At 37.0% G+C, this 16,726-nt stretch overlaps 1 protein-coding gene across 2 annotated transcripts; it reads left to right on the forward strand.

The window, feature by feature from the left end:
• The first annotated feature begins 1,602 nt into the window (after positions 1-1,602).
• LOC117329823 (zinc finger protein 91-like) lies at positions 1,603-9,810 on the forward strand. 2 transcript variants are annotated; one of them, XR_004533266.1, is made up of 3 exons: positions 1,603-1,700; positions 5,860-8,455; positions 8,496-9,810. XR_004533266.1 is itself a non-coding variant. In XM_033887976.1 (2 exons), the coding sequence occupies exon 2, from the start codon at positions 5,934-5,936 to the stop codon at positions 7,632-7,634; it is 1,701 nt and encodes a 566-aa protein (XP_033743867.1). In that variant the 5' UTR covers positions 1,603-1,700; positions 5,860-5,933; the 3' UTR covers positions 7,635-9,810. The 2 variants fall into 2 exon arrangements, 1 of the variants encoding a protein (XP_033743867.1); XM_033887976.1 differs by having other exon boundaries at positions 5,860-9,810.
• Positions 9,811-16,726: the final 6,916 nt, after the last annotated feature.

The following is a 16,726-nucleotide window of genomic DNA, read 5'->3' on the forward strand; positions in this document are numbered from 1 at the left end:
TTCAATCTTAACATTGTTCCGTTTTTAACTGCATATCTGAATTTTGCATTAACCGCTACATTGACCAATCACATACTTCCTCTTGACCAGTAACGCCACCTGTCGCGTTATTTCCGGGGACAAAAGAATATTATACGACTATGCCGAAAAACCACTACAAATCCAATTCCTAGAGTTTTAAATCCTCTTGTGCAATATATCATATAAGAACCGCAGCTAATTTCATTTTTAGTTAATATTAGATGAAAACAAGAAATATCTTTAAAAAAGATAAACGGCATAGTTTTAATGCTGGTGGTTATAATATAAAACTGCTGGTGAAAAAAATGAACGAATTTGTGTGTTTCAGTTTGAATAATTCTTGGTGATAAGACTGCATTTGAATCAGGAACATAATTCTATTAATGTGTCATTTGAAAAGATACATCCACTTATTCAGCTTGCATTCAATCTTAACGTTGTTTCGTTTTTAACTGCATATCTGCATTTTGCATTGACCGCTACATTGACCAATCACATACAAATGTACTTCATCTTGACCAGTAACGCCACCTGTCGCGTCATATCCGGACCAAAAGAATATTATACGGCTATGCCGAAAAACATTTAGATATACACGATACAAAATTTATAAGGCAGTCAATTTACACAGGTCTACATATGTAACAACTACAGGTATCAAACAGAGGTGTCCAGTGCATGGCACCCTGTTCATTACCTGTATAGGGGGATTTGTGGTCACACCTGACTGGACGTAGTGCACTACTAGTTCACCTGTAGTTTAAATGTAGTGCACTACTAGTTTTAACGTATACGTAGTGCACTTGGAGTTGACTGGGATGTAATTAAAGGTTAGCTTAAGCGTATTGTCCGAATCGGTTGCGTAATCGGACACACATTGCATTATGTTGAGGATATCATATAAGCATTGAACGGCTTTCAGTTGGCATTCATAGTCAATATGAATGCCATCTGGACAGAGGCAAATTCCATGAAGCGCGCTAGCGCTTCATGTTGAATTTGCCTCTGTCCAGTTGACATTCATATTGACTATAAATGCCAACTGAAAGCCGTCCAATGCTTATATTTACCATCTGCGATTTTTTAGTTGTCGTGCGATTTTTTTTTTGAAATTTTCAAATTCAAATTTCAGTTGGCAGTTCATAAGCTGGTGAACTCGCAACTGAATTAGTAGGGTTATATAGTGGCAGTGCCATACAATGGTAAATATAACATTATGGAGAATAAAATGCAACAATTTACTTTGCATGATGTCAAACCATTTATTCTGTTGTATTTTTAATTTTTTTTTTTACTAGATATATGCATTTTTACAAATATTTTAAATGATTACACATTGTACTAGATCTATATACGCAATTATATCTACTACATACATGAACCTAATTCTGATTTTAAAATGTCATCTGTGTGTCTATGTCAGCTTCTGAAAATTATACAGAATTAATTGATTTTTAATCCATGAACAATCATAAAATTGGCAAAAACAGCATCCCTTCTTTATCTTACTTAGTCCGGACGAGTTATCTTTCTTTAATGTGAATGTCAATTTTGACAGTTAGAGTTATTTCCCTTCCCAGTCACGGAAGTCATCAAGAAAAAAGCTCTTTGGTTTGGTCAGCTGTTCGTTGCAGTTATCCTGCTGTAACCATAAACAAAATACACTGTGCTACCAGTTCGTAAGTATATTTCATCAAACGAAACACTCATTGCAAATAATTCGCTGTCACTTAAGAGAACTGCATGAAGCTTCGTGATTTTAGGTAGTTGGTAGGCCTACACAAGAGTTGAGCTAAATAATATGATAATCTGTATGAGATGTCAAGCCCCTGATGTTGGTTGGGAATAAACTGGATTCACAAGGATGTGCTGGAACTCTAGTACGATCTCTCATCACAGAGGAGAAAAATTCTCCACTCATGATCAGACATCTGTGTACAGATAACTTATGAAGTGCTTTGATAACCTAAGAATTTAATAATCCCTATACAGTATCACTGGTAACTGTAAAAGTCTGAATTTTGGCGAAAAATCTGAGTTTTAAAATACATATCTGAGTTTTAGCTGAAAAGTCTTAGTTGTTCAGATATACATTTTATATTCAGATAAGTACATCCCTGTTTACTGTGATTTATTTCTAGTACATTTGTATTATTATACAATACGGTATAAAATAAACATGGTGTATTGTATTGATAATCATATATATATATAATAAATACAATATGTTATTATTACATATATTCATTGATATAAAGCTTCATGCATCAGCAAATTCCTCGCTGTTCAAATTGCTAAAATTCCGTAACGATAAGACAATTCTCAGAATGGTACTGGTAGGCCCATATTAGATACGATTTATATAGGTAGGAAAACTCCCTGTGATATATATCATCATTATTTCACATGTTCAGGGACAGAAAAAAAATAAACAGGGGATACACATTTGAAAAATAGACTCACACAATGTGGATGTATTAATAAGATGTAAATAAAAAATGTTACTGAACAAAACAACATAATTGTTGCTACAAATAATTGTTTCTAACAAATAAATATCCGTTACTAATGAGTAAATATGATATATATAAATACAATTTTCAATAGATATGTAACAGGAGGGAGAGGGGGGGTCAGTTTGCGTACGTCAAACTGCACCCGACTCGCCCTTGTGGACCAACAACCCATGTTCGATTGGTAACTTGTATCTGTCGTATAGAGAGAGAATAGACGTCTTGAACTACAATTAACCATTTATTAATGACGATATAAACATTTACAACATAAAATTACATATAAACACACAACAGCATAGGCCTAGCTATATCTAACATCCTAACCTAAAACCAACCCCCATACCTGTACAACCTAACTAAACCCAAACATCCCGACTAATACTACCCACCCAAGACCCGAAATACCCTAACGCTACATAAGTACTGGCGAGGAAGACGTGACAGCACACAGGAAACTAATCCATCAGACTGCCCATTATACGATACACCACCCTGAATGTATCCCACTTTTTAACAATACAAAACTATAAGGACCAATCACGACAGAGGATACACAGGCACGACAGACACTGACGAAAAAGCAAGCGAGTACGAACAATGCACGACAAAAACATCGACCAGAGACAGCACACGTGAACAGAGGACTAGCAAAGCGATAACATCCCCCGCTACACACCTCCCTTCTTTGAAAAAGTTAGCCCCCGTTTTTATGAAGTTAAATACATATGAAATATAATTGAGAGTTAAAAACAAACAAAAAATATATCACTATGGCATACACATTTTCAATTATAAAGTATGTAATTCTGAAATAGATATGAAAGTGAAAACACCCGAAGGAATAGTACTTCCGGAATGTCTCGGGTAATATTGCATTTTTAGCACAGTTCAGTTACACATCCTAGGTCTTCCTTCATCAGATCGTGGTAGCCACTGTGAGTCATCGGTGTTGATTACTGATTCCTCCCTGCTTACTCGTCCATGGTCACGTTGGTAGCAATAGGCCATCCATCTCCTTTTTTTTTTTAAACTTGGACCTGAACTCCTCCTCCCTACAACGATGCACCGTGGAAGCGTCAATTCCTCCCAAGTCAGACCTAGCAGTCGTGCGCCTACTCCCATGGCGACTTATCCTCCTATATGTACAAATTGACTGCTATCCACACTTTGGTTGATCTGAGAGAGACCAAAGATCCACCTGCAGGAATGTATACACTTTTGTTGGCCCCTTCACCCAATCAATGTTTCCGATAGCCTCTTTTGCCCCTCCATTGACACATACAGCTCATACACTGGTACTTGACCAGTTCAATGGATTACATCTATTTTCATACACCTTCACTATGACATACCCTCTTAAACTTCCCATTTCTACACTGTTAGGAGATAATTATATGGGAAATAATACCTAGTGTCATTTCCGGATATCCCTGCTGAGCCCACTCCTCTCACATTTGTGGTTTCCGACTCTCCCTTTCGTGCCACATTTACCTGACTATCAAACACATGAGCACGTATTACAGGCGTTGTTTCGTTTGACAAGTCTTCATATAGAATGGTCCTCGACAGTGATCACAGGACGTTCTATGTACGTCTACATATGTACCTCAATACTTATTTGTCTAGAGACTAATAAAATTAACAGAATTTGTGTTGTCAGTGCTGGATTACGAAGTGTTAAATAAAAGTTTTTTTTCTGTATCTACAGGTAAGTCAATACCTTCTCTACAGAACTTTGTCGATTGCCCTATGTTGCTATCGTCCCTAGAATATTGTATAGGCTCGAAATACTGTCGACTGTTCGAACATTCTGATTATCGGGCTATCCGCCATTACTGTTTACAGTGACACACCCCTGTGTCCTTGGTGTACCTATTAGTTTATTTCGAAAACCACTCATAAAACTGACCAATTTAAACAACTTGTAACAGGGATTTTATTCAAGACACTTCCCCCTCTCCATAAACAGAACAAGCTCTGGTCAATACGACACCACTTTTGTAACAGGAGCGTGTCGGGGCCAGTTTGCGTACGTCAAACTGCACCCGACTCGCCCTTGTTACAAAAGTTGGTGGCGCGACAACCCAGGTTCGAATCCTGGTCACGCACCACTTTTGTAACAGGAGGGAGAGGGGGGTCAGTTTGCGTACGTCAAACCGCACCCGACCCGCCCTTGTGGACCAACAACCCAGGTTTGATGGATAACTTGTATCTGTCGTATAGAGAGAGAACAAACGTCTTGAACTACAATTAACCATTTATTATCAGACTGCCCAGTATGCGATACACCACCCTGAATGTATCCCACTTTTTAACAATACAAAACTATAAGGACCAATCACGACAGAGGATACACAGGCACGACAGACACTGACGAAAAAGCAAGTGACTAGGAACAATGCACGACAAAAACATCGACCAGAGACAGCACACGTGAACAGAGGACTAGCAAAGGTCAAGGTGACACAGGTACACATAGTACAGACACAGCATATAGTTAGCGTTAAGCTTAACCCTGTCAGCTTAACCTATCAGTACATATACGATAACATCCCCCGCTACAGATATTTAGAAAGAAATTCTTTTTTTTTTTAATATTATTCAAAATCAGTGTAATATATGTATGTATAGTAATAACTTGAACAAAACTGTGTAGTAGTTCAAGGAGTTTTTTATCCATGTTTAGAGGATAATCTGATATGTTGCAATTCCAGTACAGTGCATCCTTCCAAATGAGAATCTTTCGAACCTGGTATTAATAATTTAAAGTTTTACTTGTTATTAGACTGAAGAACTGAGACGATATATATGATTTGTCAAGTAGTAATAATAATAGTACAGACAAGTAAATTGTTGAATTTTCGAGGCAATCTGCCCCGTTATCAAGACAAGTAAATTACAAACGATCACATATAGACATCATTCTCGGCAGATTCCGGTACTCTACATCTAGGGTACCTTGAACTCCTAAATATTTGTGTTCAAGGTATATACATACATATCTGCCGAGGTGAGCCGATCGAATGATATAGACAGAGAACATGGAAAGTTACTGAAATATAGTGGGCATAAACAACATATCATTATGTTGTTAAAACGATCCCCTCGGTCGATAATCATAACAAAGTGATTTTCTTGTTCCCCAGAGTTTTGTTATCAATGTGTTTTATTGTATCATGGTTTAAAGTTGCCATCTTGAAAATTATGTTATTCTTACTAACTTACTGTGCATCAAGACTTTGCTGTCATGTGATTATAATTTTCATTTGATTTAATTAATAAATTATAATACCTCCCTAAATGTTTTTTGATTTGTTTACAGGTTTATAGGTGCACAGTCACTGAAGCTTAAGAACTGAAAGAGGTTTATAACTGTCATGCACCTGTATAAACACCATGTCTAATGAATGTGCATATTGTGGCAAGACGTTCGAACTGCAAAGACAACTCAAGAGACATGTACGGAAGCACACAGAACCTAAGCCTCACAAATGTGAAGTCTGCGGGAAGGAGTTTAGCGAACCAGGGAAACTACAGGTACATAACATGATCCATACAGGTGAGAAGCCGTTTGAGTGTGGAACTTGCGGTAAAGGTTTCTGCGAGGCAGGGAAATTAAAGAAGCATATTCGTGTACATACAGGAGAACGACCATATCCGTGTCATCTTTGTGACAAGCGGTTTGCCGAATCTGGAACTTTACAGCGGCACATCCTGGTGCACTTTAAAGACCGAACACAGTTTTTGAAGTGCGAGACTTGCAATGAAATATTTATTAAGGAGGAGGACTTGGCAAGGCATGTTAAGACACATGAGGTAGATAAACCATATCGTTGTGATATCTGTGGATTGGCGTTTAGCCAGACAGAGAGTCTTCAACAGCACGTGAAAATACATGACGGTAAAAAGCCGTATCAAAGGGGTAATAATGATGACGTCATTATATGTGATGACTCTGACAGTGAGGAAGTCGACGACACCAACACTGGAGAAAAAATGTATAAATGTGATATCTGTGGTAGAGACTTCAATAAATCTGAAAATCTAGAAAAGCACATGTCAAAGCATGACAATTGGCCTCCCTTTTGTGAGTTATGTGGAGAAACGTTCACAGAAGCCGCAAGTCTTCGTAAACATTCATTGATACACACAGGTGAACGTCCGTTCAAATGTGAAAAGTGCGGTAAGGAGTTTATTCGTGCTGCACACCTTAACAAACATCTCGAGTGGCATACTGTAGAGGATTCACATAGTTGCGGTGTCTGTGGAAAATGTTTTAGTGAAAGTGAAAAGCTGCAGGCTCACATGAGAAAGCACAGTGGGGAGAAACCTTATAAGTGCTCTGTGTGTGAGAAAGGATTTGACGTACCAGCAAAACTCCAGCGACATAATTTGATACATACGCAAGTGAAGCCTCATAAGTGTGACCATTGCGAAAAGTCGTTCAGGGAGAAAGGAACTCTGAGGCACCATCTGCGTACACATTTTCCAGACGACAGAAGCGAATGTGAAATATGTCACAAGACCTTTGCCGAAGACCGTAGTCTAGAAAGACATCTTAGGAGACATGCGGGAGAGCGACCATACTCGTGCAACATATGCGGAAAAGATTTCGCCGAATCTGGACACTTAAAAACACACATGAGTATTCACACGGGTGAGAAACCATTCACGTGTGATATTTGTGGAAAGGATTTTATTACCGCTGGGAGTTTACAAAGACACATTCGAAGACACTTAGGGGACAAACCACACAAATGTGATCAATGCGATAAGGCGTTTGTAGAGCTGTGGACATTACAAGTTCATCGTCGCAAACACACCGGAGAAAAACCATACGAGTGTGAAACTTGCGGCAAAATGTTCAGCCAGACTGGCTCGTTACAGAAGCACAAAAGAGTACATACAGGAGAGAAGCCGTTTAAATGTGAAGTATGCGGAAAGGCTTTTGCTGAGTCCGGAAAAGTCAGGAGACATTTGAAAATGCATGAAAGAAATGAGGGTGTAGTTACAGAGTCCAAGTCCAATAATTTGATACATGTTCCTATCAAGGTGATGGTAACGGATGAAAATGAGATGCATATGCTTAACACTTAACGCTTAGAACGAATGCAAAAATAGTTGATTTCCAGTTGCTTGTTTAGAAAAATTGGAGAATAGGTATTGAAAGAATGATAATTTTATCTTTTTTTTTCAACGTTAATTAGCTGTCTTTATATGTAGTTGTGTGGTTGCACATGTAGTGCCAGTGTGCGAAATATTTTGCCAAGCATTCATTACTCCTATACGTATATGAGGTCTTATTCCACCAGATTACATTGGTGGATATTGCGACCTCATATCCCATCCGCATGTTTTTCTTGTAGCTGCCAGCGCCCTGATTCTGGGGAGCGACCAAAAAGTGTCATGAACCATCTAAAACAATAATTCATGTTAACAAATATGTGTACGCTTACTTGTTGATGAAGTATCAATCCATTTATGCACAAACTGTTGATGGACACCTCTTAAATATAACTATATCCACAATAATTCACTTGCAACCTACTGTGTTCAAATATTGGGTCACTAAAACAACTTTGCTGTTCCGTTCATTATAAAATACAGAATACAAATAAAACGGATAGCGTAACGCAATATTTTCACAGTGTTTCGTTTGTTTTTGTCTATTTCAACTCCAAATTTGGATAAACCGGAAATCATCTCGAGAGGTCACAATCAAAACAAGTATGGCGGTATATACAAATGGGACCTACGCTTAAACGACAAAAGAGGCTACCGGTAATTATCACTGATCTTGGATAGAGATATGGACACAATATTGTAACTGTGTTTATTTATCATAGCTTTATAGAATTATATAAGTCACATCGTATAAAATGTGAGTTATTATAACTTTTAAGCGATTTCAATTAGAGGTGTCGCAGCAACAGGTTCTACGTGCGATGGTGATTAGAGGTTACATGACAGCCGGTCAAAAGTTTCCATCGATGGTTGGCAATCTGGGATCTCTTGATTGTAATCATCTTGTATTGTTGTGCTTTGTGAGTGGCATTTTGATTGAAATTTAAATTAATTTCTGGATTTTTATCTAGTCCTGATATCATCCATGTATGTCTCCATGAAACTAAGTAGGATTTAATAGATTTGTTAAAGTTATGGTTCAACAGCAGTTTGATTATTCATTTCTTCTTGTTACAAAATATTACTTAAATATTTCATGCATATAGAAGTTGCTAGAATGTATATGTATCATATACCCTTGGTATGTATATTGCATCAAACCCATACTGCAGTCTGCAGGCTTACCATGATAGTGTTAACTCTGACCCCTATATATCATATCTGCACTCAAATGCCTTACATATTTATATAATGTATGCATGCTACTACTTAAAAATTTAATAATGTTTTTATATATTATAACAGATAACAAACAAATTGGAATAAATTTTACAATTTATTAAGTTTGCATAATATAGGAGAGTCCATGGGCTGCACCTTACCTTATACATGGACATGTTATGAGATGGAGCAGCTGAAAGCTTGAAACCACAATTGACAAGTCATGGATGTGTGATGAGGTATGGGACTGACTAGGATGTAACACTAGGGAATCAAAAACTGGGATTTACCTTGCGCAAAATTAAAGGGGAAATGAACCTTTTCTGATGAAATTACCATTTGGGCGAGCTAATTCCCATTATATCCTACACCAGTATGTAATTATATAATAAGGTTTACCCAGTATCTGTCTACTGTTTGGAGGTAAGGGTTCGAGTCCGGCCTGGTCATTGGATTTTTCCTCTCTATTTATATTTGTCACCCAACTAGATGACAATGAAGAATTGTGATGAGACTTGTGTTTGTCTTTGGGGTCAAAGACAATGAAGGAGGGAGGGATGTAGCAGGATTGTACTAGACTGAACACAAGTGGAGCGGTAGCTGAAATGGTTAGAGTGCTCCATCTACATTTCGAGGTCCCAGGTTCAAGTCCTGGTGTGGTTGTTACATTTTCCTCTCCTGTAACATATGTAATGTGTATATTCAAAAATATATAATATCTTAATTTAGCATCATCTGATTTTCCCAAAAAATGTTTTTTATATCAGCTTGTTGAAATATATATATAATTATATATGTATATGTAAAAAGAACTCTTCTAATTAACAATATACATTGTATGTATAAATGCATGCCACTGATTAAAACAAATATCAATGCTATTGTTTACAAATTTACAGGATCAATAAATGAGATGCTGTAGCTGGTAGCTTTTTGTTTGTGTTTATTTGTTTTTTTTTCACCTAATCCAAACAACAATCATGATTATTAATCCCTCACCCAAAACCGGAGAACTATACATTTGCCCTGTGTCCTTTCCCACATTATCTTGTTGGGGCTCTTTCTCATGCACTTTTCCACATTGGCGCTTCATGATTGGGGCATGAGTTCACCTAAATGAGACGGTGTGTGGCATACCAAAAGTAGGTCACTCTGACCTACATTGTAACCTTTGACCTACATCAAAGAAAATGTTGTCTTGGCTCTATCTCCTACACTTCTTAGCTCTGACACTTCAAACTTAAACATGGGTTCACCTAAATGAGGCAGTGTGTCGTATGCCAAAAGTAGGTCACCGATCTACATTGTAGACCTTTGACTTGCATCAAAGAAAAAATGTGTCCGGACTGTAGCTCCTACACTTCTCAACACTGACATTTCTCTGGCAAAGTAGCCATAATATCGGAAGTCCTTTTGAAAGGGCTAACAAGTTTGCTGAATTCAATTACCTTAACCTAAAAGCACTTTAAATGTGTCTTGGGTTAAATTACTCCAACAATGTTAGAGGTTCAACACGACGAGAAACTTTTGACAGGCGCCGTGTAACATTCGCCAATGCAATCAGGCCGACTAAGACCTCTTATACGTATAGGAGTAGGGGTTAAATATGCAAAATGAAATACAGACCCGGGATAACTACGGGATTAAAAATATGATACTTTACAATGTAGGCATTTCTGGCTATTTTTATACAAGACTAGACATGTCCCTGTGGCCATACGGAAAGTATTGGTAGGTTTTGCTGTCAATATTTCTTCTGATGTTTATCTTTTTAAATATAAATTAAGTGTAATGGTTAACACTTTCGCATGTTTTTGACAAAAGCTGGAATCCGTGAAGTATGATATAAAATACTATATCTATAACGAAAAACAGAAAAGGAAAAACTGTATACGTGGTTGTAAAGCATTTTTGTTGCGTGTATTTGTAAACATTTACCCGTGCTTTTAAATAGCTTGGGGAATGCATGGAGTTCCAGCATTTCCTTTCAAATGAGAGGATTTTCTTCTTATTCTTCTATCACCCTGTTTAGTCGAGGATGCTAGTGAACCGCTAAAATTAATTGTCACATAAACACATCATAGCTCACAGGGATTTAAACTCCTGTCCTAAGGTTGTATCAATATCTAATCTTAATGAATTAAAGTAATCAAATTCACCCACTGAAGTTAACCACGTGAAAATGTTTTTGTAAGGGTCCGTAGTAAAATATGTACATGTATATTCAGGTCTAGATGCGATAACGTAGCTCTGGACAACGAACGGACAATTTCTGACAGATGGTCGTTGTCAGAGAGCATTGTAGGCGGGGTATGAATATTCGTTCTAATTCAGCTCCTGCGGTCGCCGTGGTGTACGTTTTGCAGTTGGTGGTGTACGAGTTGCTTCCCCTACCACAGTGTGACGACGGATTCTTTCCTCGTTTGAGAGAATTATATTGGTCTTCATTAGCGAAATTAGGTAAAAAGACAACTCGTTTAACAATTAAGCATACAATGCGTATGTAGTGTAATTTAAGGGTATGTTAATTGACAGAAAATAGCTACAGATGAATCAAAATGCCGCCCTGTAGTCATGGAAACAGGAAATAATGATAAATTAATTAAGGTAATGATTAGCCCGAGTTTCCTCTGACCGGGACACCATGCCTACATGGACATTACGAGGAAATTCGGGCTAGGTAATTTAACTGCCGTTTAGCCACCGTGACCTTGACCTATATAGGTCAAAGATCAAATTAGTGCATATTTCCAACACAGCTAACACGATGCCAATTACTCGTCAAAATTAGAATTACAAAAAAAAAACTTATTGGCTAATTAGGGAGACATAAGTTTTGTTCCCTAAAACAAATCTCTAGTTTCTTTTGTTTGGAATTAAACAATATTTCCAAATGTACGACAAATCAATGTAAAAAGAATTGTCACAGAAACTCGGTATAAATGACAAGTTTTAGGTAAACAGAGAAAGTCTTAAGTGGCCTATTCGTGTCGCCTTTTTACGTCGTTCTTCGTCCGTCATTCGTCTTTAAACAATTTACATTTTGACCTCTTCTCAAAAACCAAGATGCCCGGTGTCATTATGTTCGGATAAAGGGCTTTAAAGTTTGTTCAAATTAATGACCTTGACGTACTTTCATAGCGAAAGGGGTCAAACGTGTTAAAATCCTTTAATGACTTCTTTTCAGTAGCCAAACGGTGAAAGATTATATTTGCCCAGTAGCATGCTAGTATGAAGTGCTTCAGTACCAAAATTGTTCAAAAAGATGTTCTTGACCTATTTTTAAGGTCACAGAGGTCAAATGTGTCCAAATCGTTAAATAACTTCTCCTCTCCTCTATAACCAAGAGACACATTGTCATGGTATAATGCCAGTAACATGCTGGAATTAAGTCCAAAATGTTTACGTTTGATCCAATAAATGACCTTGACCGACTGTCAATGTCACAGGGGTTACACGTGTTCAGATCTTAAATAGCTTATCAATAACCAAAAGGTCAATGGTAATTAGGCCAATGCCATGCTTGGATAAAGCTACCAAGTTTGTCAAAAATGAATAACGTTGACCTACTTCCAATGGGCAAAAGGATTCAAATTACCATAATGTTGTCCTGTCTTCTCGATAACAAAGGGGCTTGGGGTCATGCTATTTGTCAATTAGCATGCTAGGATGAGTGGCTATACAGTTTGTTCTTAACAAAACCTCGACCTTCTTTCAAGGGGCTAGATAAAAAAAAAGCACTGGGGAGGGTCCAAATACATACACGTAGACTACAACAAATTTCCAGGTCCCGGTGATTTAAAACGACTACGAATGTTATATATTAATAAAGATTACCGTTAATTTTAAATTGCATACACAATTTTATTTCTGAAGTAATTTTTGTTTTATGCAATCAGCTTAATTTTTGTTTGTTCATTTACTGAAAGCTTTGTATAAACTCGCAAAACACCTTATTCGTTTAAAACAAAATCTTATACAGTAAAGTTACCGCAATATAAAGAATTAAGAAATATGTGGGTTTTTTTTTTTTTTTTCAAAAATCACAATTCATTATGATGCACTAAAAGTTGCGTCTATTTATGGTCGGAAAGTCGTTTCATTTCCATTTCTTTTAAAATTGACCAATTCTCCAAATGAAAATGCGCAACAAGGTTAACAGCAATGAATTAGTTTTAGTGAGTAATTGCTAAAGTGCAATTACATGCATTTGGCGATTGGCTAGAACCATTTCCATCATCTAAGATTAAATCCGTATCCAATATCACCTCTGTCTATAGCTGCCAGCCGACAAAGGTAGCCGGTATGCTCTACAACAAAAGAATGGATGAAGTAGGCTGTATTCTAGACTGAACCAAGTACTCCGATTGGATTCGAACCACTGCCGGGTCTGTCGGTCAAAACGTTCTATCATGCCCTTGGTAAGAAAATTACTTTGTACGTCTGCAGATCTAATGACCGAGGTTTGTTCGGAAGGTTTTGATCGGCACTAAAATGTATTTTTAACCGAAGGCACCTGTTTTTGAGAGATTGCTGTGGTATGAAAACCATCATCTATTGCCATCAGTGATCAGGCTCGTTATATACACATATCCTATGGATATTGCATTTGTCATGGTAAGCGAACCAGTTGCTACACACATTGTCAATCATCTATCCTTGTAGAGTGTCGCTCCTCTGGGGCAACAGAGAGATGGAAATATTGCGAAATTGCTCTGAAACCATTTGCAAATTACACCCTGTCATTTTTGCATGCATCCTGACACACTCCATGACCGGCGCGTTCGTATATTCAGCAGTAACCAACGAACACATTAATGACATTTTAAATTGGAGGGTCCTTTCTGCATGTAACATGTATATGGAAATGGCAATCACAATTTAATCTGCCAAAGTAAGAACCCATAGGTTACTTTCAGATAAACTCGTATAGTTTCTCCCAGGTGACCATGGCCTGGTTGTACTCCACATCTATCAAATGGTATCGGGCTTCATCCGCCCATGCGCATCATGATGGACCCTGAACATTCACAGAAGAAGAATTATGCGGACATGTATTTAAGACAATTTATTCATAAGACGTGATTTATTTTTCCGTTGTTCATCTTGTCGTGATTTTTCTACACGTTTGGATTAAATGGATTTTTTTCTTTTTTTAAAGTTTTTTTTTATTTCAGAAAATTGTTAAGAAGTTACATTTTTTTATATAAATATTCATTTTCTCTGCATCAATTTTCAAAGTTTTATGATATCCGCGCAAACGCAAACTGTACCCCTTGGAAATAGTTGTTTACGGTATATTCTTAACTTTTGGTGTCAACTTAACATGAAGATATCATCAAGGCTTTGTCCCTATTAATTGTAACACTTATTGGGGGAAAATGATCGCATAATTTAAAAATTGGAAAAGACACATATGTTTCTTCAAATATGCCTTCAATCTGTAATGGTCGTTAACACAACAAGACTAAAACTAAAGCTAATGGATTGAAAATCCTTCTTCAGTTACTGGTGTATGTTATTCTTGGTTAACAACGAGTATACATATAGCTGTAGAATATATTCCTCTTTTTATCATTTTATACAGCTGGGCCGTGAGCTTTGCTAGTGGACAATTCGTCCCAGATGTGTTGCTGTTAACCTGCATGCAAAGATTTTATTGTACTGTTAAAGCAAAAGCAGAGTAGTAAATAAATAAAAATAAATAAAACACACGCTACATAAAATAAGAAGAAAGATTTTTGTTTTTTAATTTATTTTTATTTGAAAACGTAGCTAGCCAACTTAAAATTAAAAATAATTATTATGTCTGTTTGATTGCAAAAAAGGCCAACGGTCATTCAACAGCTTTGCCCATATGGCATATCTGAAGGGTCTGTCTCGCCCATGTAAAAGAACACGAACCTCTTCATAGAAAACACAACACGAACAGATGTTGGCGAGATAAGGCCACCTTTGGTCTGTAAACATAGCCACATTATCAGCATACATTGGCCAAAATCAATATTTAAGTGGACGGGAAAGCCATGCCGATTTTTCTGTGTGAGTGTCCCACTCAGAATTTCGAACCCGAAAAACCCATAAATCAACATAAATTGTGTGAAATCTGTACCATGTAGATTTTACGATATGTGTGTCGTACTTCGAACAAGGAAACTAAAGCACTGCATGTCGGAAGTTCTCGAACAAAATCTTTATGATCTTTGCGTTCTTTTGTATCACAAGTTTGTAATATCATACTGAGAGTGGTGGCGGTGGTCCGGAATGTGATTGAAAATTCACAATGTCTGTAGAATTTTCTAGGAATAGAATGCTTATCTTCATGAAATCCAAAGATGGCTAATTACACAAGGAAACAAGTACATGTACCGAAAATATCGGTAATGACAAACGTAACGACAGAATTGATACTGGCAATATTTAAAACGAAATCACTCTGCAAGCATTTTGGACGTTGTTACACTGTTTTGATTTGGCATTTCTTTGACTCATACTGCCAACCTTGTTGCGCTGGATAGAGTGCGATTTTTTTTCATTTATTGATGTTTTTTTTTTCATTGTTATTAATTGGGATGTGTGTATTTTCGCGGAGATTACATTTACATTATGCATCTATTGATTTTATTTTCGAAGTATTTTTTTCTTGATTTTATTCTCTCCTTACAAACTGCAAGTGTAATCATTTAAAACAACAACAGCCTTTGCAATAAATCCAGTCGTGTCATATCTAGATAGGTTAAATTGATAACAATAAAAAATTACCATTGATATATATTCATTTATTTTTTATTCATTATCATATATTTTACACAAGACATGCCATACATCATACTTACATATGTCTAAGATTTTTTTTTTTTTTTTTTTTACATACTAATTGTACACCTTGTAGACATTATAGTGCTGATACAGTTATTGACATGAAGTAGAGGATGTGCTAATATTCTCGGACATTTTGCACATTATCCATATTACACAGCAACGCTGAAATTATTACACAACTCAGATTAATTACTGCACAGTCATACCATCCCAAAGGGAATCAACACATTTGTATTCATCGACGGCGTTACACGTTTGAAGCTATCAATCATCATTACGGGAATGAAATAATATAACTTGTCGTTTCATTATTGAAATGACAGATTTAAAGCAATGCTCTAAAACGCCCGATATTAAACAACAACTTATATTCCAGCGTACCCCCGGTTATATATTACGTAGAAACGCACGCTTTATGATTTAGATAGACTTTAATCGCATAATTAATTTCAATCAATTTGGATTCAGAATATAATTATTATAAATACACAAAGTCTTCGCTTCTTACCCTACCCGTCATTTATCAGCTTGTTTTTTTTTTTTTACAAATAATGATCATCAATCATTTCCATTTTTCACGCGACTTATCCATAGTGCGCACTTTACACCGCCAATAATAGGTTTGAGAGAACATATTTCACTCCTCCACACAACCGTCTGAAATTGTATGTGTCATTGTTCTTATTTGATATTTGGTTTGGTTTTTTTTTTTTTTAACGTCCTATTAATAGCCATGGTAATTTAAGGACGTGTCAGGTTTTGGAGGTGGAGGAAAGCACCCGGAGAAAAACAACCGACCTACAGTCAGTACCTGGCAACTGCCCCACATAGGTTTCGAACTCGCAACCCAGAGGTGGAGGGCTAGTGATAAAGTGTCGGGATACCCTGACCACTCGGCCACTGCGCCCCCCCCCCCCCCCCCCCCCTTCCCCTCCCCCTCCCCCTCCCCCGCCCCCTAATTTATTTGATACAACTTATTACACAGTTTGAACAAAAGATTATTTGATACAAATAATACTCTT

Source organism: Pecten maximus, chromosome 6 (genome assembly GCF_902652985.1).
Source record: "Pecten maximus chromosome 6, xPecMax1.1, whole genome shotgun sequence".
Lineage (NCBI taxonomy): Eukaryota > Metazoa > Mollusca > Bivalvia > Pectinida > Pectinidae > Pecten > Pecten maximus.